Source organism: Scyliorhinus torazame, chromosome 30 (assembly GCF_047496885.1).
Source record: "Scyliorhinus torazame isolate Kashiwa2021f chromosome 30, sScyTor2.1, whole genome shotgun sequence".
In the NCBI taxonomy this organism is placed as follows: Eukaryota; Metazoa; Chordata; class Chondrichthyes; order Carcharhiniformes; family Scyliorhinidae; genus Scyliorhinus; species Scyliorhinus torazame.
Window position 1 is genome coordinate 17,680,698 of NC_092736.1, and position 23,972 is coordinate 17,704,669.

Sequence of the window (23,972 nt, forward strand, 5' to 3'; positions counted from 1 at the left end):
TAATCCTTCAACCAACAAAATAATTTGCTTGTTGCCGTTTGTAAGGCTTTGCTTTGTGCGGATTGTGTACCACATGTGATTATATTACAACTGTTATGATGTGGGGGCGGGGGTTATTTTTCATAGGACTAATCTCCTCACCACCAATACATAAACAGGAAAGATGTTTTGATTTTCTTCCACCTTTATCATATTTCCCAACCCCTTGGTTTAGGTGTGATCCACTTCTCTACTAGTAACCCCACAGCAAACGCTTAGTTTGCAATGCAGGAGCAATGCCAACAGCATCGGTTCAGTTGCTGTAAGGGCTGAGGTTATTCATGAAGGCCCTGCCTTCTCAATTTTGCCCCTTGCCTGAGGTCAGCTCTCAAAAGGGAAGAGCGGACTGTGGTGATATTTTCATTTTTTTGAATTGTTTTCTATTACCCTTCTATTATAGAACATACAGTGCAGAAGGAGGCCATTTGGCCCATCGAGTCTGCACTGACCCACTTCCACCCTATCCCTGTAACCCAATAACCCCTCCTAAACATTTTGGTCACTAAGGGCAATTTTTAATGGCCAATCCACCTAACCTACACGTCTTTGGACTGTGGGAGGAAACCGGAGCACCCGGAGGAAACCCACGCAGACACAGGGAGAACGTGCAGACTCCGCACAGGCAGTGACCCAGCAGGAAATCGAACCTGGGACCTTGGCGCTGTGAAGCCACAGTGCTATCCACTTGTGCTACCGTGCTGTTGATAGACATGTTAAACATTCTGTTGTTTATGGTGGGACATGGCTGGAAATGTGCAACCGTAAGCAACAACGAGACAAGGCCGGATGCTAGATGAGTCCTGAACCTGTTTTCGAGAGCAACCGTTTTGGGGAACGACAGCAGTAAGTAGCTCTGACATGATTCAACAGCCAGGAAAACCTCATTATCTATTGACAGGAGTAATGCACGGAGAAAATTTATTATAGGGAATCTGAGGAATGAAAACTATTGGTTGTAGATGGGTTTGAACCATGAGTGAATGGACCTCATGATGGGCTTTAGATCCAACTTCCCACAGGGAGGACACTGGTTTGAATAACTGCAAGGGTATAAAGGCAAAATATGATGGTCACCTTATTAAAACAAAGTGGTGTAAATTCCTTATTTATGTTAACCTTTAAACCTGAATGTTACTTTGTTGCTGCAAAATGAGACTACTTCCCTTCTAAGGATAATACCGGAAGTGAGTGATTAAAAACTGCTGGGAAACACTGAATAGGCAGGGACCTTTTCTCTGGAAAGAAAGCAGCTGAGGGTAACCTAATCGCAGTGTTTAAAATCATAAATGGGTTTGATTTGAGTAGAATCAGAGGAGGGGCCCAAAAAACAAGAGACCGTAAAAATCAGATGGTCACCAATAAATTCACTAGGGAAATTGACAATGTTAGAAATGGTGGTCCCTGGGCGGCACAATGGTTAGCACTGCTGCCTCATGGCGGCGAGGACCTGGGTTCGATCCCGGCCCCGCTTCACTGTCCATGTGGAGTTTGCACATTCGCCCCGTGTCTGTGTGGGTCTCACCCCCACAACCCAAAGATGTGCAGGGTAGGTGGATTGGCCACGCTGAATTGCCCCTTAATTGGAAAAAAATGAATTGGATACTTTAAATGTGTTCAAAGAAAATAAATGGTGGTCCCTGTCAGAGTGAACCAGGAAGAGCTTCAGAGTGAAATGAGAGCAGGTGATGCCCCACTGATGTAGGAGCTGGCTTTTCCCCCCAGTAGGTGCGTCACTTTTGGACAGGGAGCGGGTCCAGAAGGGTGGAGTGGAAATCAGTATTTGTCCTGAATTCTCACCATAAAACAGTTGTGAACCACCAGAAGGTCTAATTTGGTAGATTGGATATTCACCTGTTTGACGGCAATGAGGAGAAATCTCTTTCCCCAGAGTGGTTAGAATGTATGGGGGCTGAAATAAATGCCAAATATGTCTTCAGGGGGAAGTTAGATGAGTGCGTGTAGAACAGAAAGAAATGGAAGATTATGGAGATATGTAACCACATGAAGTGGGCTGGGAGAAGGTTAATGTAGAACATTGACCTGATGAGCTGACAGCCTATTCTGCGACTTCTCTTCTCATGTTGTCACCGATCTTGAATGGTACACCCATACTATCTGATTTCCAAGATATACAACATCTAAAAACACTGAAGCCTGTGTTCTTTGAAGAGGATATGCCTTCTTTAATCATGCATCGTCACAATCTTGCCGAGGTATTGGTCACCAGCAAGTGACAAACAGGGGTAGGCGATGGGCTTTTGTGATCACTCCCCATAATTTAGTCCAACGAGCACGGCGCAGAAATAGGCCATGTGGCCCAGGTGGTCTTTGCCTCCTCCTCCCCCTTCATCATATCCGAATACATCAATATTATTCATCGTAACTGCACTTTCTGCATTCGAACAGTTCTCCGGGGAAAGTAGTTCCTCCTGAATTCTCAAGTCGGATTTATTGGTGCCTATCTCCTATATATGTTCCCTGGTTTTGGATTTCACCCCCTCCCCCCCATCCCCACCTCCCACTCCTCCAAACACCCCACGAGTGAAGCAACTATCAAACGCTTTCATCTTTTCAAAGAGCTTCTTACCAGTTCGCACCTCTGCTTGGTTTTACACAGGGAAAAGAACCCCAGCCTGTTCAATATTTGCTGATAGTCATTAGTTGGCAACTCTGGTGTCATCCTTGTCATTCCTCTTTTTTGGCACCTTCTCTAGTGCTGCTCTGTCCCAAAATTGTGGTCCCCCCCCCCACCCCCGCCGTCCCCGTGACTGCACAAATTAAATTGCACCGGCGTCAGGTTTCATGTTACTGCATTTAAAAGAGTAATAGTAAGTTCCCCACACGTTACAACGTTAACACTTTCTTTTCCAGGTGCGTTTCTTTGACAGATGCAGGCGGTGACTCCTAATTCCACAGGCCTAAACCTTTGAACTTGGAAGATGGAGAAAGTAACGAATAATTTAATACCACGGGCCATTTCCTGGACCCTGTTCCTGTGTTGCTCTCCATTTACCAGTAAGTTGATACTCCCAATGCATTTTGGGAGATGAAATGTGAGCAATAAAAATGGTGACATTTATTGCTGCCATCCTTTCAAATAAAGGAGGCCCAAAGAATAAGGTATTTGTGCCAGATTAAATAAAGCACGTGGCATAGAATCATAGAATTTACAGTGCAGAAGGAGGCCGTTCGGCCCATCGAGTCTGCACCGGCTCTTGGAAAGAGCACCCTACCCAAGGTCAACACCTCCACCCTATCCCCATAACCCAGGAACCCCACCCAACACTAAGGGCAATTTTGGACACTGAGGGGAATTTAGCATGGCCAGTCCACCTAACCTGCACATCTTTGAACTGTGGGAGGAAACCGGAGAACCCGGAGGAAACCCACGCAGACATGGGGCGAACGTGCAGACTCCGCAGAGACAGTGACCCTAGCCGGGAATCGAACCTGGTACCCTGGAGCTGTGAAGCAATTGTGCTAACCACCATGCTACCGTGCATACTTGCCTTCTTCAGCTGGGGCATTGAGTACAGGAGTTGGGAAATCATGTTGCAGCTGTATAAGACCTTGGTTAGGCCACATTTGGAGTATTGTGTGCAATTCTGGTCACCACATTATCTGAAGGACGTGGAAGCTTTGGAGAGAGTGCAAAGAAGGTTCATCAGGATGTTGCCTGGTCTCGAGGGTGTTGGCTTTGAGGAGAGGTTGAATAAACTAGGATTGTTTTACAGGAAAGACGGAGGCTGAGGGGAGACCTGATAGAGGTCTACAAATTTATGAGAGGCATAGACAGGGTGGATAATCAGAGGCTTTTTCCAAGGGTGGAAGTGTCAATTACAGGGGGGTACAGGGTCAAGGTGAAAGGGGGAAAGTTTAAGGGAGATGTGCAGGGTAAGTTTTTCACGCAGCGTAGTGGATGCCTAGAACGCGCAATCAGAGGATGTGGTAGAAGCAGACACATTAGCAACATTTCAGAAGAGGCATCTGGATAGGTGCATGAATCGGGAGAAAATAGAGGGATACGGACTGAGTCAGGGCAGAAGGTTTTAGTTTTAGTGAGGGCATCAAGATCGGCACAGGCTTGGAGGGCCGAAGGGCCTGTTCCTGTGCTGTACTTTTCTTTGTTCTTTGTTCAACACATGAGCAATTATGTAGTTGAGGGGCAATTTTGCGAACTTACCGAATCCTGTCCTGAATGGCTCGGAACCTATCCAAACCCAATCCGAATAGCGCTGTCACCAGGTCATAAGTATTCGCAGTTCCAGGTGCAAATTTGTACATCTGCAGGGAAGTTAACCCTGTGTTGGGGCAACAGAAAGGTGCGCATAAAACTTCACGGAAACACAGCTCGTTGACGCACAAAATCGTGACTCCAAAATGCTTACGGATTTTCTTTTTTTTAAATGTTTTTATTCTCCATTTTCACATTTTCCTTCAAAATTTACACCCCACCCACAAACAGTAAACGGTAACAAATACAAAATCAATCCTCTTAACAATACCAACGATCCCATCCTCCCACCACCCCAAACAACGGCCCACCTGTCAATATATGCATCCAATAAAACAAACCCTCCCACGGTGGCAACAAAAAAACAAAGGAGAAAAAGAAAAAGGAGTCCGGGACCGCCCATGGTCACCATTGACCTACAGAGTCCACTCTTTCCCCCCTCCCACCCCCCTGCACTCAACACCCTCCAACCTCTGAAAGAGTACCGTACATGATACCCAAGAGATGTACCACCCCCCCCCCCCCCCCCAAGTCTCTAACTCCTCCCATCCGCTACCTCTTGTAAAACTCCTCCCCCCAACCTTGGTTCCTTCCCCCCAACTTTCCACCCCGGCTAGACCACTCGGACCCTGTTCTGCCAGGCACCGATAGCTGCAGCCCCTCCCCCCACCTCACTCCCGTTCACTGGCAGGCTTAAACCGGCCAGCGTGGAGGCCCCCGCCCGGGTCCCTTTGCCCCTTGCCGGCCCTAGGAAAGCCCAGAAATCCCCTTTTAGCACACAAACCCCGCATATCCACCTACACCCCAAAGAGTCCTCATTTCGAGTGAAAGTCCCATCACTTCCCTTGTCCAAATATATACAACATTGGCTCCTTTAGCCAATACACCCGCACGCAGTGAAACAAAAAAGAAGAAAATACAGTCATGAGGTTACATCGGCACATGACCATTTCTCAATTTCTCAGTTCTGCCACAGTCCTTCTGCCTTCGCAAACTCCTCCGCTGCTTCCGCCGTTCCAAAATAAAAGTCCCTGAGCTTGTTAGTCACCCTCAGGTTCGCTGGATATACAATGCCGCACTGCACCTTGCTAATGTACAGTGCCCTCTTCACCCGGTTGAAGGCAGCCCGCCTCCTCGCCAGCTCCACCGTAAAGTCCTGGTATACACGTATACCAGCTCCAGCCCACTGCACCACCCGCTTCTGCTTGGCCCAGCTCAGGACCTTCTCTTTCACACTGTACCTACGGAAGCACAGAGTCACTACCCTTGGCGGGTCACTCGCCTTTGGTACAGGCCTCCACGACCGATGAGCCCGATCCAGTTCATATCGGGAGGGATCCTCCCCCCTCCCCAAATAGCTTCGCCAGCATCGCGGCAAAATACTCAGTCGGCCTCAGTCCTTCAACTCCTTCTGGCAGCCCCACAATCCCCAAATTCTGTCGCCTGGATCTGTTTTCCAGGTCTTCCATTTTTCCTCGCAGATGGAATGTCCATCACCTTCCGCATCTCCTTCCCCATCGAGGCAAGTTGATCACCGCATGCTTACGGATTTTCAAGCAGCTTTCAAAGTTTTGGCGACAGGAAACTGCAGTGATCCAAAGCGCTCTTCGGATCAACCGAAATTTAACCCCCCTAAATTTCAAATGAGTGCTTGAGATTAAAATGTCAAGAAATGAAAGATAATAGAAATTCGGTCAGACTAAGCGGAAGGCGATTGAATTTCACTGACACATGTTTCTGCAGCGATGGTGGGGGCGATGTCTGCGTTGTGGTAATGGCACTGGACTGGTAATCCTGAGGCCCAGGTTAAAGTCCTGGGGACGTGGGTTCAAATCCCTCACGGCAGCTGGTGGATTTTAAATTCAGTTGCTAAATCTGGAATTGAAAGTTAGTCTTGGTCATCGTGACCCATGGCAACTATCATCGATCGTCATAAAAATGCAGCTGATTCACCGATGTCCCTTAGGGAAGGAAATCTGCTGCCTTCCCTAGTCTTGCCCACATATGACTCTAGAGTCACAGCAATGGGGTTAACTCTTAACTGTCCCTCTGTAAGGGCCCTAATGAGCCATTTAGTTCAAGGGCAATGAAGGAATCGGCGACAAATGCCCAGTAATGCCCACATCCCGTGACAGAAGAATGAAAAGAATATGTCTTTTTCTAATTTGTTTATTGACATGTAGGTGCACCTTTGCTCACAGATGAGGATGTGATGTGTGTATGGAACACATCAGGTGAAATTTGACCTGACGGAGATCTCTTCATTCGTCCGTCTTCTGCTAAGAAGTTTACAAGTTGGGGATTTCCTGCTGGGGGTGGCACAGTGCTTAGCACTGTTGCCTCACAGTGCCAGGGAGCCGGGTTCAATTCTGGATTTGGATGACTTTCTGTGTGGAGCTTACACGTTCTCCCCGTGTCTGCGTGGGTTTCCTCCGAGTGCTCCGGTTTTCTCCCACAGTCCAAAGATGTGCAGGTTAGGTGGGGGGCACGGGGATAGGGTCGGATGGATGGGGGAGTGGACATGGGTCGGATGCTCTTCTAAAGGGCCGGTGCAGACTCAATCAGCCGAGTGGTCTTTCTATATCTTTTATGACATTTCAATGAGATCTTCCTATCTTGTTTGAAACGCCACCCTTTTATGTGTCCATTTTAGTACAGGGGCGGCACGGTAGCACAGTGATTAGCACTGTTGCTTCACAGCTCAAGGGTCCCAGGTTCGATCCCGGCTTGGGTCACTGTGCAGAGTCTGCACGTTCTCCCCGTGTCTGCGTGGGTTTCCTCCGGGTGCTCCGGTTTCCTCCCACAAGTCCTGAAAGACGTGCTTGTTAGGTGAATTGGACATTCTAAATTCTCCCTCTGTGAACCCGAACAGGCGCCGGAGTGTGGCGACTAGGGGCTCTTCACTAACTTCATTGTAGTGTTAATGTAAGCCTACTTGTGACAATAAAGATTATTAATGTATTCACCAGACATGGAGTGTAATGAATATGAATTACAGGATCATTATATCTGGCCAATGAATTACATACCGACTACATCAAAGGAGGTTTGCTGTGAGCTTATTTCTTGCCTTAATTGCACCTTAACTTGTGTTTTATTGCGTTACATTTTGTGTCAAGATTAGGCTGCAGTGCTGGAAAATAGCTCTCTTTTGACTTTTGGTTGGCTCTTAAATGTTGCCCGATGTATCTTTACTTAATTTGCTCTGTTTCTATAACCTTTGCTCTTGAGTTGCCAGGTATCTTTATGATACTGACACGAGGTTCAAGTTCAAGTACTGATCAATAACTCGACACACCAATTAGTAAGATTCAAATCAAAACAGATTTATTATACACAGTCAATCACTACTCCTGCACAAAGCTCTACTTACTAGACTATCTCTATCACTAAAAGGCCTATACTTAGCTTGGAACTGGCCCACCAGGTCAGGGGAACAAATGGCCTTTCGTTCGATTCTGAGCCTGCAGGATTCAAAAGCTGGTATGGACTGGTAGCTAGGAGCGCCTATCTCGTAGCGTGCGTTGACTGGAGACTTACTTGGTTGATGCGGCAGCTAGGCAGTTCACTGTCAATGGTTGTTTCGCTGCTGCTGAGTGACCCTGCCAAGAAGGATGATTTGAACTTGGGGGCTCTACTTTATAGTCCCCAGGGGCTTTGCGCCGTTCGGGGCGGACCCCATATCTGGTTCCAAGTGAATGGACTGCGTTCCGATCACTTGGATCGATTTCTCCAATACCGGAGCCGTTCCCTGATCGCTGGGCGGTCCCTAGGTGTCCGTTGGCCTTCCTTTGTCTTGGCTCCTGCTGGCGCCGAGGAGTCTGGCTTGGCCTTATTCACCTCAAATAGAACATAGAACATAGAACGATACAGTGCAGTACAGGCCCTTCAGCCCACGATGTTGCACCGACATGGGAAGTCAAAAAACAAAAGCCATCTAACCTACACTATGCCATTATCATCCAAATGCTTATCCAATAAACTTTTAAATGCCTCAATGTTGGCGAGTTCACTACTGTTGCAGGTAGGGCATTCCACAGCCTCACCACTCTTTGCGTAAAGAACCTACCTCTGACCTCTGTCCTATATCTATTACCCCTCAGTTTAAAGTTATGTCCCCTCGTGCCAGCCATTTCCATCCGCGGGAGAAGGCTCTCACTGTCCACCCTATCTAACCCCCTGATCATTTTGTATGCCTCTATTAAGTCTCCTCTTAACCTTCTTCTCTCTAACGAAAACAACCTCAAGTCCATCAGCCTTTCCTCATAAGATTTTCCCTCCATACCAGGCAACATCCTGGTAAATCTCCTCTGCACCCGTTCCAAAGCTTCCACGTCCTTCCTATAATGAGGTGACCAGAACTGTACGCAATACTCCAAATGCGGCCGTACCAGAGTTTTGTACAGCTGCAACATGACCTCATGACTCCGGAACTCAATTCCTCTACCAATAAAGGCCAACACTCCATAGGCCTTCTTTACAACCCTATCAACCTGGGTGGCAACTTTCAGGGATCTATGTACATGGACACCGAGATCCCTCTGCTCATCCACACTTCCAAGAATTTTACCATTAGCCAAATATTCCGCATTCCTGTTATTCCTTCCAAAGTGAATCACCTCACACTTCTCTACATTAAACTCCATTTGCCACCTCTCAGCCCAGCTCTGCAGCTTATCTATGTCCCTCTGTAACCTGCAACATCCTTCCGCACTGTCGACAACACCACCGACTTTAGTGTCGTCTGCAAATTTACTCACCCACCCTTCTGCGCCCTCCTCTAGGTCATTGATAAAAATGACAAACTGCAACGGCCCCAGAACAGATTCTTGGGGTACGCCACTTGTAACTGAGCTCCATTCTGAACATTTCCCATCAACCACCACCCTCTGACTTCTTTCAGCTAGCCGATTTCTGATCCACATCTCTAAATCACCCTCAATCCCCAGCCTCCGTATTTTCTGCAATAGCCTACCGTGGGAACCTTATCAAACGCTTTACTGAAATCCATATACACTACATCAACTGCTCTACCCTCGTCTACCTGTTCAGTCACCTTCTCAAAGAACTCGATAAGGTTTGTGAGGCATGACCTACCCTTCACAAAGCCATGCTGACTATCCCTAATCATATTATTCCTATCTAGATGATTATAAATCTTGTCTCTTATAATCCCCTCCAAGACTTTACCCACAACAGACGTGAGGCTCACCGGTCTATAGTTGCTGGGGTTGTCTCTACTCCCCTTCTTGAACAAAGGAACCACATTTGCTATCCTCCAGTCCTCTGGCACTATTCCTGTAGCCAATGATGACATAAAAATCAAAGCCAAAGGCTCAGCAATCTCTTCCCTGGCTTCCCAGAGAATCCTAGGATAAATCCCATCCGGCCCCGGGGACTTATCTATTTTCAGCCTGTCCAGAATTGCCAACACCTCTTCCCTACGTACCTCAATGCCATCTATTCTAATAGCCTGGGTCTCAGCATTCTCCTCCACAACATTCTCTTTTTCCTGAGTGAATACTGATGAAAAATATTCATTTAGTATCTCGCCTATCTCTTCAGATTCCACACACAACTTCCCATCCCTGTCCTTGACTGGCCCTACTCTTACCCTAGCTGTTCCTTGAACAAGCACCACATATCCAGTGTGCCCAACACTTGCAGCCTACTTCTCCAACCTACCCCTCCCAAGTCATGTCTAATGGCATCATAATTGCCCTTCCCCCAGCTATAACTCTTGCTCTGCGGGGTATACTTATCCCTTTCCATCACTAACGTAAACGTCACCGAATTGTGGTCACTGTCCCCAAAGTGCTCACCTACCTCCAAATCTAACACCTGGCCTGGTTCATTACCCAAAACCAAATCCAATGTGGCCTCGCCTCTTGTTGGCCTGTCAACATATTGTGTCAGGAAACCTTCCTGCACACATTGTACAAAAAACGACCCATCTAATGTACTCGAACTATATCTTTTCCAGTCAATATTTGGAAAGTTAAAGTCTCCCATAATAACTACCCTGCTACTTTCGCTCTTATCCAGAATCATCTTCGCCATCCTTTCCTCTACATCCCTAGAACTATTTGGAGGCCTATAGAAAACTCCCAACAGGGTGACCTCTCCTTTCCTGTTTCTAACCTCAGCCCATACTACCTCGGAAGAAGAGTCCCCATCTAGCATCCTCTCCGCCACCGTAATACTGTTCTTGACTAGCAGCGCCACACCTCCCCCTCTTTTGCCTTCTTCTCTGAGCTTACTAAAACACCTAAACCCCGGAACCTGCAACAACCATTCCTGTCCCTGCTCTATCCATGTCTCCAAAATGGCCACAACATCGAAGTCCCAGGTACCAACCCATGCTGCCAGGTCCCCTACCTTATTTCGTATACTCCTGGCATTGAAGTAGACACACTTCAAACCACCTACCTGAACACTGGCCCCCTCCTGCGAAGTCAAATCTGTGCTCCTGACCTCTATACTCTCAATCTCCCGCACCCTAAAACTACAATCCAGGTTCCCATGCCCCAATGTTTCAATTGTTCCCGGGGATCGCTCATTAGTATGCAGATGGCTGCTGGTTTCAGTGCTGTCTGGGCTTTTGCAAGTTCTAATACACAGGATTTCTGCACTTGCTAGTTTTTGCCTGTGTTGGCTGAATTTCCCTGTAGCCTTTGCGGATCTCCATTTTAAGTCGGGAAGTGGCCAACCCAGGTGGCTATACTTTCCCAACATAATTACTCACAGTGGAAAAAGTTACATCCCCGATTGTTGTTGGTCTTTGGTCAGGTTTTAGCTTTCCCTGTTGCTAGGCAGCTTTTATTTACGGGCTTGGGGAGGGTTGGGGGTTTTGTTAACATGCAGTAGCCGTGGCTCAGGGTAGGAGGGTGCAGCGTTGAGCGAGCAGCGCTGTAACCGTGGACACTGCCTATTCTGCATCCTGAGTCAGTCTAGGTTTTCTAGTCAGGTCAAGATGCTTTTAAAATCACTTCCCCTTCCTGCATCACAACAATATCTTGGCAGCAAAATTGTTGGGGCGTTTACCCAGAAATGCGAAGCAGCTTTTCATTTTGCAACTTCAAGGTGTGTAGTTAAAGAATTTATCATAAATACCAGACTCAGGACGTGCGATGTGATGAGAAGCATTTGAATTAATAGCAGCAAAAGAAAAAAGTAACTTGGAATGTTGCGTGGCAGGTCATGATTGAATTACTCAAACACTGTACTCTGTTATACCTTACAGTGGTGGCAGAGGCAATATTGCTTTACCATCTCGAGTTACTACTGCCAACCAACACATTAAAACTATTTAATTAAAAATAATAAGAAAGGTGAGGCAGTTTCATTAGCAGTTGGAAGCCAACTTAACGTTTCTGGGAGAGGCCCTTTGAGCTGTCCTAGAGACAAGAATGTGCAGGAGTAGAAGAATTGGAACAGAGCACTGATGCACAGTGCGAAGGAGGTGGCAAGAGACATAACAAGAAGAGGAGGTTCATGGAGTGTGTGATGAATGTAAGAAATCATCAGATTTTATATATTTTTTGCAGTCATGTTATTAAAACCTCCGGTTAAGATGCACGCAGACAGTATGCCTGATAAAGCTGTGATTAAGGGGCCATGAGGTCAGCACGGTAGCTTAGTGGTTAGTGCAGTTGCTTCACAGCTCCTGGCTCCCAGGTTCGATTCCAGGCTTGGGTCACTGTCTGTGCGGAGTCTGCACGTTCTCCCCGTGTCTGCGTGGGTTTCCTCCGGGCTCTCCGGTTTCCTCCCACAGTCCAAAGATGTGCAGATTAGGTGGATTGGCGATTGGCCATGATAAATTGCCCTTAGTGTGTCCAAAAAGGTTAGGTGGGGTTTACTGGGTTATGGGGATAGAGTGTAGGCATGGGCTTAAGTCGGGTTCTCTTTCCGGTGCAGACTCGATGGGCTGAATGACCTCCTTCTGCACTGCAAATTCTATGGTAAAGGTGAGGTGATTTCGCTGGTGAAGTGTTATGCTAATAGATTTGAGAACCATTTACTTGTTTACAGATAGCTACCTAATGGAATATGGTTTATGTTGAAAGGACAACTGGGGTGTAGTTGATTTATGAGGGGTATTGTGTTTGGTCCTGGTAAACCGGTCATGGGAAATCTTGTGGGAGGAGACCGAGCAATGCCTTATGCTATGGGTACAGGTGATGTATTAGGGGAGGAAGCAGGGCCGGGATTCTCCCCTACCCGGCGGGGGGTCCCGGCGGGATGGAGTGGGTTGAAGCACTCCGGCGTCGGGCCGCCCCAAAGGTGTGAATTTCTCCGCACCTTTAGGGGCCAAGCCCTCACCTTGAGGGGCTCGCCTCGCGCCAGAGTGGTTTGCGTGCCGCCGACCGGCGGGAAAGGCCTTTGGCGCCACGCCAGTCGGGGGCGAAAGGACTTCACCGGCCGGCGGAAGTCCGTGCATGCGCGGGAGTGGGAGCAGCTGCTGACGTCATCCCCGCGCAGGTTACGCATTGGCCATTGCAGAGGCTGTGGCCGAGGCGGAGGGAAAAGAGTGCCCCATGGCACAGTCCTGCCCGCGGATTGGGGGGCCCCGATCGCGGGCCAGGCCACTGTGGGGGCACCCCTCGGGGTCAAATCGCCCCCGCCCCAGGACCCCGGAGCCCGCCTGCGCCGCTAGTCCCGCCGGTAGGGTAGGTGGGTTGATTCACGCCGGCGGGACTGGCATGACAGCAGCGGGACTTCGGCCCATCGCGGGCCGGAGAATCGCTGGGCGGGGGGGGGGGGCCCGCCGACCGGCGCGGCATGATTCCTGCCCCCGCCAAATTTTCTGTGCCGGAGAATTTGGCGCCCGGCGGGGGCGGGATTCATGCCCCCCCCCCGGCGATTCTCCAACCCAGCGGGGGGTGTCGGGCAATCTCGCCCCAAGTCTGTCTGAACAGAGGTGTATCAGCTTTGGTCCGGAAAGGTTCTCTCTCCAAAGATCCTGCACAGAAAAAAGCAAGTAAACAACCTGTTTGTGACTACCTTTGTGTGATATTTGAATTTAATTGGTTTGCTTAATTGGAATATAGTAGCAGGTTTAGGAAGTAAGTTAAAGTTGTTTTTAACTTAACTCTTGTAACTGTTAACTGTAAAGCTATTTCTCTGTTGCTAATGTGGTTAATTTTGTGTTTGTTTTCATAAAAGATACCTATTGGTCAGAGTTATCACTCCAGTGGTGCAGTAACCTTTCCACACAGTTTTGCAAGTTGCAAATAGTCGGGTTCTCGTCCGTGATCCTAACAGGAGAATTTGAGACAGTGCAAATGAAGCAGATGGTGGTTTTGCCCCCAAAGAGAAGAGGAACGTCGCATTGCTGATGCATTGTGGATCAGACCATAGGACATAATACAGAACCTAGGGTCGTATGAGATAGAAAGGGAAATCTTGATGATTGTATGATGCATCTCGTGCAGAGTAGCGGCGCTGCTGCCCCCATAACAATAGTCACTGAACTCCAAATCCTCAAACTCACCGTTCGAAGCATTTCATGAAGTGTGGGAAGGGTGGGTTCTGTATTAATGCGATACTTTCTTTCCTGAAGTATATTTTTAATATCCAGCAACTGCCTAAAATAACCCTACATTAGTTTTTACATACCTTGGGCTAGACTTTGATCTTCACTATGTGGCTCTAATCTTCTGGAACAGATGGGCTGATGTTTATAGGACCTGATCTTCCTTACGTTGATTTCTCTGGATAGGCAGCAAATTGCAAATAATGTGAAGAAGGGAACAATCAATGAAATGAAAATCGCTTATTGTCACAAGTAGGCTTCAAATGAAGTTACTGTGAAAAGCCCCTAGTCGCCACATTCCGGCGCCTGTTCGGGGAGGCTGGTACGGGAATTGATCCGTGCTGCTGGCCTGCCTTGGTCTGCTTTCAAAGCCAGCGATTTAACCCTGTGCTAAACCAGCCCTTCTAACCAAAAATGCTACATTAAAACATTCAAGCTTACGAATCTGAAGGGGAGAGGGGGCGATAAAATTAAATAGAAACTTTTAAAATGTGTTTTGTTTAAAAATTATTCCGTTTGCAGTAAAGGATAGCCAAGTCAAATGCTATGGCCAACTGTCGATTTGGATTTGATTATTGTCACATGTACCGAGGTACAGTGAAAAGTATTGTTCTGTGTACAGTCCAGACAGATCATTCCATACATGAAAATAAACATAGGGCAAATATAAACATACAATGTGAATACATAGACACAGGCATCGGATGAAGCATACAGCAGTGTAGTACTACTAAGTAGAGAAGATGTGTGAAGCGATCAGGTCAGTCCATAAGAGGGTCATTTAGGAACCTGGTAACAGCAGGGAAGAAGCTAGTTTCACTCCCTTCGCAATGGGCATGGAGTAGCCACAGTGTGTACTGTCATGATATTCAAACACACACATCATGATAGACAGACCAACAGACAAATTAGCACACATAACACGACAGCCAATCACAGACAAGGACAGAGACAGTATAAGACAAGAAACACGACACCTGGTGGCCAGTCCATCTAGAGACCAGGACAAGGACAGGACCTGATTAACAACACACTCCGGGAGTCACCACGTGCAGAGTATCAAGACAAATCTGTAAATAGCAAGTTGGAATAAAACAGAGTTGTACCAATTGCAACCATGTTGGTTCATCTGTACCTCAGAGCACCCAACACCACAAGGTACCAAGTGAGTGGACCGATACCTGCCGGCAAATCTGCCGCCCTGAGCCATGGACATCAACAACAAACCGCAGCAGTTGCAAGTCGCTGGGAACCTGCGCACCAACTGGAAGCTCTTCAAGCAGCGATTTGAACTGTACATGCGAGCCAACGAAAAACAGGGTGCCTCGGATGAAACAAAGATTGCCATGCTCCTCACTACCGCAGGTCAGCACGCCATCGATGTATACAACTCCTTGGTGTTCGCGGAAGGCGAGAACCAATCCAAATATGACACGGTCCTCCTCAAGCTCGACCAGCACTTCAACGTTGAGGTAAATGAAAGCTTTGAGAGGTATATCTTTCAGCAACGCCTGCAGGGTAAGGATGAGCTCTTTCAACCCTTTCTGACGCACCTCCGCATACTCGCGCAGTCCTGCGGTTACGGCAACACCTCAGAGTCCATGATCCGGGACCAGATCATTTTTGGCGTTGCCTCCAGTGGCCTACGCCAGCAGCTTCTTAAAATTAAAGGCCTGACCTTAACATCTGCGGTGGAAGCCTGTGTCCTCCATGAAAATGCGACCAGCCGCTTTGCCCAATTTCAGGCGCCCGAATCGGCACGGAGGGGGTCCCTAGCGATCGAATCGGCAAGCCAGGCCGCCCACGAGGCCAAACGCATCCAGGCAATCGAGTACCTCCCGGCCCGCGGCCCGGACGAGGGCGGCCGTTTCGCGCGCTTTTCGAGGTCTCCCACACTTGTGCGCGCCAAAACCAATGGCAACATTGAGGGACGCACTGTGCAGGTGCGCCCGATGCAAGACCGAACTGCGCATGCGCAGTGGCGTAACGAACGCCGTGACGTCATGACGTGCGGCAACTGTGGAGCTGCACATTTAAAAGGGCAATGTCCTGCAAAAAACCGACTGCCTACGCTGTGGCAAGATGGGCCACTACGCTGCCTACTGTCGAGCGGTTCAACTGATGGATCCTACACATCTCCGACAACCTCGCAGACACGTGAGGACCGTCCAGCCCACACATCAGGACATCCAACCCAACAACACAGATGACCAAGATGCCTTCCGGGTTGCGGTCATTGATGTGAACCGTGTCAACACCATCAATCCGGCCGATGAATGGAGTGCCACCCTAACGGTCAACCGATCGCAGATCACTTTCCGCCTGGACACTGGCGCATCCGCCAACGTCATAGCGTATTCAGCATTCCATGCCATGGAGGTCAAACCACCTATCCAGCCATCTCGGTGCAAGATGGTCGACTACAACCCGTTATCCCGGCCATGGGATCCTGCCAGCTCCAGGTGACACACAAAATGCACACGGCCACACTCTCGTTTGAAATAGTTGGCTCATCGAAGGACTCCTTGCTGGGCGCACAGGCATGCAAGGCTCTCCACCTTGTACAGCGAATTCTGTCTCTCTCTCCAGACGACACATCTGACTTCCCGGATGCTGAGTTCAACGCAAATCTCCAATCCCTCCTTGCTCATAACCAGGAGGCATTTGACGGCATGGGAACACTGCCATACACATACAAAATTCGCCTCAAACCGGACGCCATCCCGGTCGTTCACGCACCTCGGAAGGTTCCTGCGCCACTTAAAGACCGCCTCAAGCTGCAGCTGCAGGATCGCCAGGACCAAGGGGTCCTATCCAGGGTCACTGAGCCCACGCCATGGGTCAGCTCCATGGTGTGTGTCAAGAAGCCCTCTGGCGAGCTCCGCATCTGTAAAGACCCTAAAGACCTAAATAATAACATTATGCGGGAACATTATCCCACACCTAAACGGGAGGAAATCACCAGTGAAATGGCCCAAGCCAAGATATTCACCAAACTGGATGCTCCTAAAGGATTTTGGCAGATCCAACTGGACCCGTCCAGCCGAAAACTATGCACCTTTAACACCCCTTTCGGCAGATTCTGCTATAACTGGATGCCATTTGGCATCATCTCGGCATCCAGGGTCTTCCACAGAATCATGGAGAAGATGATGGAATGCATCGAAGGGGTGCGCGTATATGTGGACGATGTCATCATCTGGTCTACCACACCGCAGGAGCACCTACATCGTCTCCAACGCGTTTTTGTCCGCATACGGGAAAACGGCCTGCGCCTCAACCGAGCCAAGTGTGCTTTTGGCCAGACCGAATTGAAGTTCCTGGGGGACCATATCTCCCGGTCAGGGGTCCGTCCGGATGCAGACAAGGTGAGCGCCATCACAGCCATGCCGCGGCCGGCCGACAAGAAGGCTGTACTACGATTCCTGGGTGTGGTCAACTTTCTCGGGAAATTCATTCCCAACCTTGCCTCCCACACAACGGCTCTGCACCATCTCGTAAAAAAATCCACAGACTTCCAGTGGCAACATACACACCAGCTAGAATGGGAGAAGCTCAAACACAAACTTGCCACGGCACCAGTGTTGGCGTTCTTCGACACGTCTCGTCCCACCAAAATCTCAACTGATGCCAGCCAATCCGGCATTGGAGCAGTGCTCCTGCAGAGGGATGACACGTCGTCATGGGCCCCGGTTGCCTATGCATCACGGGTTATGACCACCACAGAGCAGCGCTACGCGCAAATCGAAAAAGAATGCCTGGCTTGCTAACTGATTTGGACAAGTTCCACGATTATGTATATGGTCTTCCACGATTCACGGTCGAAACTGACCACCGCCCCCTGGTCAACATAATAAACAAGGACCTGAACGACATGACCCCTCGCCTCCAGCGCATCCTACTTAAACTCAGGAGGTATGATTTCCAACTAATCTACACTCCAGGGAAGGACCTCATCGTGGCGGATACCCGATCCCGAGCAGTGAGTACACCACCAGATGCGGAGGGGTTTGTATGTCAAGTCGAGGCACAAGTGGCCTTGACAGCGGCAAATCTGCCGGCTAACAACTCCAGTCTGGCCCGCATACGCAGAGAGACAGCGGCCGACCCCCTTTTACAGCGGGTGATGCGCCACATGACAGAAGGTTGGCTCAAAGGGCAGGGCCCGCAGTTCTATAATGTACGGGACGACCTAGCCACCATTGATGGGATCCTTCTGAAGCTAGACAGGATCGTCATTCTGCACAGTATGCGCCAGCTGGTTCTCAATCAAATACACGAAGGCCACTTGGGGGTCGAGAAGTGCAGACGGAGGGCCCGAGAGGCGGTATACTGGCCGGGCATCAGTGACGATATTGCCAACATGGTGCTCAACTGCACAACCTGCCAAAGGTTTCAGCCGGCGCAACCTCCTGAGACGCTTCTGCCCCATGAGCTGGTGACGTCCCCCTGGGCGAAGGTGGGTGTCGACCTATTTCACGCGCTTGGCATGGACTATGTTGTCATCATGGACTACTTCTCCAATTACCCAGAAGTCATACGCCTACACGATCTGACGTCGTCTGCGGTCATCAGGGCCTGCAAGGACACCTTTGCTCGCCACGGCATTCCGATGACTGTCATGTCGGACAATGGGCCCTGTTTTGCCAGCCATGAATGGTCGTCCTTTGCCGCCTCATATGGCTTCACACACGTGACGTCCAGCCCTCTGCATCCCCAGTCCAATGGAAAGGTGGAGAAGGGCGTTCACCTTGCCAAGCGGCTCCTCTGCAAGGCTGCTGCTGCCGGATCGGACTTTCACCTCGCCCTGCTGGCCTATCGATCGGCCCCGCTAGCCACGGGTCTCTCGCCAGCACAGCTGCTGATGGGTCGCACCCTCAGAACAACTGTGCCTTCCATCCTGGCACCAACAACAGACCATGCTACGGTACTGCAAAAGATGCAACTGCAGCGTGATCGCCAGAAGAGTTCGTACGACACAAGGGCAACTGATCTCCCCCCCCCCCCCCCCCCCGGCCCCTGGAGACAAAGTCTGCATTCATCTACCAGATGGTGGCTGGGCAGCACCTGCCGAAGTTCTCCGACGCATGGCTCCCCGCTCATTCCTAGTACGCATGCCGGATGAATCCGTGCGTAGGCGCAATCGGCGAGCCCTTCGCCTCCTTCCACGCTCACAACGGAACAGTACACAGACGCCGGGTCCTCCACTGGTTCCCGAGGATGACTTCGTGGAGCTGCCACAGACCATGCCCCTTCCATCGCCACCCGTGGCCAGGCTCGCACCTCAGCCGGTGGTTCTCGACCCACCCTTGAGGCGGTCAACCCGAATTCGTCGCCCACCTACTAGACTGGACTTTTGAAACTGTTCACACGTCAAAGTTTAGCAACTATTCTATTGTAACATGTTTGTTACTGTTTTATCATTCCAGATCTCGTTTGACCGGCCACACTTAAAAGTTTTTTTCTTGTTTTGTTATGGTACAACCTCGTTAGCATGCCACACCCGACATCGCCCCATGTATATAGTTACGACACATGTACATGCTGTAAATATCACGCACACACACTTTTAGCTGCACTCAGGACACATTCATATTTATAACCACGTAGGCACATAATCTTGTAAAAAAGTGGGGCTGTCATGATATTCAAACACACACATCATGATAGACAGACCAACAGACAAATTAGCACACATAACACGACAGCCAATCACAGACAAGGACAGAGACAGTATAAGACAAGAAACACACCTGGTGGCCAGTCCATCCAGAGACCAGGACAAGGACAGGACCTGATTAACAACACACTCAGGAAGTCACCACATGCTGAGTACCAAGACAAATCTGTAAATAGCAAGTTGGAATAAAACAGCGTTGTGCCAATTGCAACCGTGTTGGTTCATCTGTACCTCAGAGCACCCAACACCACATGTACCATGTACAAGATCAACTGCAACTCGCCAAGGCGCCTCTGAACCCCCCCCCCCCCCCGACCAACCTGCTACCTTTGCCACCTAGAAGGACAAGCGGAACAGGCGCATGGGAACACCACCACCTGCTAGATCCCTTCTCAGCCACACATCATCACCCTGACTCGGAATTGCATCGGCGCTCCTTCACCATTTAATATTCTGGAAAGCCCTGGCTCCCAGCAGTGCAGGCTATACTTTCACCCCACGCACAGCAGCAGTTCAAGAAGGTTACTGACCACCAAAGGCAATCCAGGCTGGACGATAAATTGTGACGGAGCCAGGGGTGTCCATATCCAATGTACAAATACAAGAAATATGTCTATTAGCAATCGCCATTCATTGATTCAATTTTAATTCTATTGACAACGGAAATAGAGCACTGTATTAATGAATAGGCTCATTTCAACTTTAATCGGGCTGTCTCGTTTTGGTTTAGGTGCTATGTTGAACTGGGAGGTTCAGCGTTACGATGGATGGTACAACAATCTCGCACATCACAGCAGGGGTACAGTGGGTAAGAGATTTTGTTTTGGTCCCTATGTTAGTCAGGGATAAAATGTTTGGTACTCCAGGTTTGTCTAAATTACTGTCATCTTCATGCGCGACTGTGAGAAAGGATTCCTTTGATCCAAGTGAAGTTTGAAGTACATCTAATTGTAACACACCCAAATTGTAATTTCCTGGAAACATTTGTGAAAACAGTAGTTTCACACTGACAATAAATAGAAATCCCAGCCCAGGCAAGACGGACAAATGGCCTTCCATGCTGTTTCACTCGAGAATGGGGTTGAGCTGTCTGTCACTAAATCACGCAGGTGAGGAAGAGTTCTAGTTTCACCCCTGGATTTTTACTCAATCTGAACCTTAGTTAGGCCACACTTGGAGTATAGTGTTCAATTCTGGTCGCCACACTACCAGAAGGACGTGGAGGCTTTAGAGAGGGTGCAGAAGAGATTTACCAGGATGTTGCCTGGTATGGAGGGCATTAGCTATGAGGAGAGGTTGAATAAACTCGGTTTGTTCTCACTGGAACGACGGAGGTTGAGGGGCGACCTGATAGAGGTCTACAACATTCTGAGGGGCATAGACAGAGTGGATAGTCAGAGGCTTTTTCCCAGGGTAGAGGGCTCACTTACTAGGGGGCATAGGTTTAAGGTGCGAGGGGCAAGGTTCAGAGGAGATGTAAGAGGCAAGTTTTTTTTACACAGAGGGTAGTGGCCGCCTGGAACTCGCTGCTGGAGGAGGTGGTGGAAGCAGGGACGATAGTGACATTTAAGGGGCATCTTGACAAATACATGAATAGGATGGGAATTGTAGAAGATTTTAGTTTAGACGGGCAGCATGGTCGGCACAGGCTTGGAGGGCCGAAGGGCCTGTTCCTGTGCTGTACTTTTCTTTGTTCTTTTTTCTTTGATGATTTCAATGGAGGTGAAACACTAGCGAGATCCAATGGGTTCATAGGGAATGAAACCAGTCTGTGCCAACAGTGAAAAGTGGGCTGGTAGCTAATTGGCAGCCTGTTTTCCACCAGGCCGGTTTTTTAAACTTTATTTTGCCTTGGAAGATATTGCCAGGAATTATTTACTTTCCATCCGCTTAAAAGCGGCAGTGAGACTAGGAAACAAATCTCTGTGAAAAGAGTCTGAGCTATGGTCCTGTGAACTCCAATGGGAAGAAGATTGGCTGTGGTTGCAAAACCAGCTGCCAATTGACTTACGAGCCTCTCACCAGATCATTCTCGCCCCCATAGTCTCCTGGAGGTGCCTGTTAGCCCAGCTGGCCGGCGCGTGGTTCGATTAATGCCAAAAGCATGGGTTGAGTTTGCATTCTGGCTGAGGTAGGTGGAGGACCTGCCTCCTCACCGTGTCCCTGATGGTGGAAGGCATTGGCAAACCACCAGCGCCAAAAGCTGACAAGAAAACAGTTTGAGTTGCCAATGTGCCAAGGACCTGCCTTTGGGCAGAGCATACACGAGCAAAATGCTGTTACTCTTCTTTTGATTGTTGCAAATATTCATCAATGCTTGCTGACCCAACAGCCAAAGCCCAGTGCGGAACAGCCAACTGCGCTAATATATGCAAAGTGGTGTCTTGGTTCAGACGGTCACTACACCTTGCAGGATCAGGAACCCACCTACAATGGGTAGGACCAACCAAGCCACGCTCGCAGAAGTAGGCCTTAAACATACCAAGGCCATTTACCCACGATCTACCAGCGTCCCCTAATGCCTCCCCAGGGAGCCACCAGCCGGGCGCCCTTCAGTACTGGCCCACGCAAACGTGGACCCGGCAGAACAGAACTAGGGGGTCTACAGGCCATCGGAGGCCCCTGGTTGGCCAAGGATAGTGCATGGTGGCCCCCTGACCCTCCCCCCGAAACATGGACACCTTGGCACTGCCAAGCTGGCAGTAGCACTGCCAGGGTGGCAGTGCAAAGGTGCCAGGGTGGCACTGCCATGGGTCAGTGCCCGAGGGGGGCCATACTCATGAAAGGAGGGTATGAGGGTGGAGGGGTGCAGAGCAGGTAAGGAGGGGCCTCTGGGAATTTGGAGAGGGGTAACGGGTGGGGGTCCTGGAAGGCGGGCCTGTAAGGGGGTGTGTGGGAGGCCTGAAGCGGGGAGCCCCCCCTAGGGACCCCATAGTTGTCCTCACTTTTGATGGGGGAGGGGGGGTAAAGCGGGGTGACCTGGGTCACCGTTCGTTTGGTGTTTACACATTCTCCCCGTGTCTGCGTGGGTCTCACCCCCCACAACCGAAAAATGCCATGCTAAATTGCCCCTTAATTGGAAAAATAAAATAATAAATCTGTGAAAATATAGGTGGGGTGAAGGAGTAAATATTACCACAGTCCCAGAGGACCATAGGTTGCTCTCTCCTTTGAGAGAGAGATAACTGCTGGTGATTTACCTGAGGGTCACCACATCTTGGGTGAGGGGCATGGTTGAGAAGGTTGATAGTTCATGAATAATCCCAGCCGGTACGGGAATCGAACCCGCACTGTTGTCACCATCTGCCTCACGAACCAGCCATCGAGCCAACTGAGCTAACCACTCTATAGTAAAAAGTTTTACATCAAATTTTACAGCACAGAAACAGGCCATTGGGCCCACCTGGTCAATGCACCACACAGGCCTCCTCCTACCCTACTTCATCTCACCCTCCCAGCATGTCCCTCTATTCCTTGCTCCCTCTTGTCCTTATGTGGCCCCACTTATACTGTTTGTTTAACTATCCCAAGTGTTAGAGACTTCTACATTCTCTGCGTAAAGACATTTCTCTTAAGTTCCCCTTTAGCTTTATGAGTGATGATTCTACATTTATGGCTCCAAGTTTGGGTCTTCTATCGAAACACGACAGTGCTGATGGAGACCATTCGGCCCCTTGACCCTCTGAGACAGCACTCTACCTAGGACCGCTTCCCCACCCCACAACCCCAATGGATCATGGCCAATCCACTGAACCTGCATGTCTTTGGACTGAGAGGAAGCCGGAGGAAACCCACGTAGACGCGGGGAGAATGGGAAAATTTCACACAGGCAGTCACCCAAGACCGGAATCGAGCCCGGGTCCCTGGTGCTGTGAGGCAGCAGTGCTAACCACTGTGCCACTGTGCTGCCCGAAGGGAATACACCTCTCCCTCTACCTGATCAAGCTCTTTAATAACTTTAAATACCTCTTAAAAATTGCCTATTAATCTTCTGTTTTAACCTGTTCAGGTCTTCCTTTTAATTGTAGCCTCTCATTTCTGGTGCCATGCCAGCTAAAATTTTAGGAGGGTTGTTTTGAAGGCTTTTGTCAAAAATATTTTGTCTTGCTGCATTCCGTCTAGGTGCCCCCTTTGTACGTCTGCTTCCTGCTAATTATGCTGATGGAGTGCTCAAAGCTATACAGGAACCAGAGCTACCCAACCCCCGGAGAATCAGCAATGTGGCAATGCAGGGAATATCGGGAATACCGTGTGACAGAAACAGGACGGTGCTGTTTGTTTACTTTGGTAAGCTGGATTGAATCTTGGGGATATCCGCAGAATTCCTGCAACTTCCTAGGTCAAGGGGATGAGGGGAGGCAGTGGCGCTGTGGTATTTTCTCTGGACAAGTAATCCAGAGACCAAGGGTAATGTTCTGGGGATCTGGGTTCGAATCCCACCACAGCAGACGGTGAAATTTGAATTCAATAAAAATCTGCAATAA

At 49.3% G+C, this 23,972-nt stretch overlaps 1 protein-coding gene across 1 annotated transcript in view; it reads left to right on the forward strand.

Moving 5' to 3' along the window:
- LOC140404405 (dual oxidase 2-like) overlaps positions 1 to 23,972 on the forward strand; it is a 150,824-nt gene that overhangs the window by 6,594 nt on the left and 120,258 nt on the right. The window contains exons 2-4 of the mRNA XM_072492898.1: positions 2,911 to 3,054; positions 20,219 to 20,296; positions 23,611 to 23,775. Of these exons, the coding sequence (XP_072348999.1) occupies positions 2,979 to 3,054; positions 20,219 to 20,296; positions 23,611 to 23,775 (319 nt within the window). The 5' untranslated portion in view covers positions 2,911 to 2,978. The remainder of the gene's footprint in view (positions 1 to 2,910; positions 3,055 to 20,218; positions 20,297 to 23,610; positions 23,776 to 23,972) is intronic.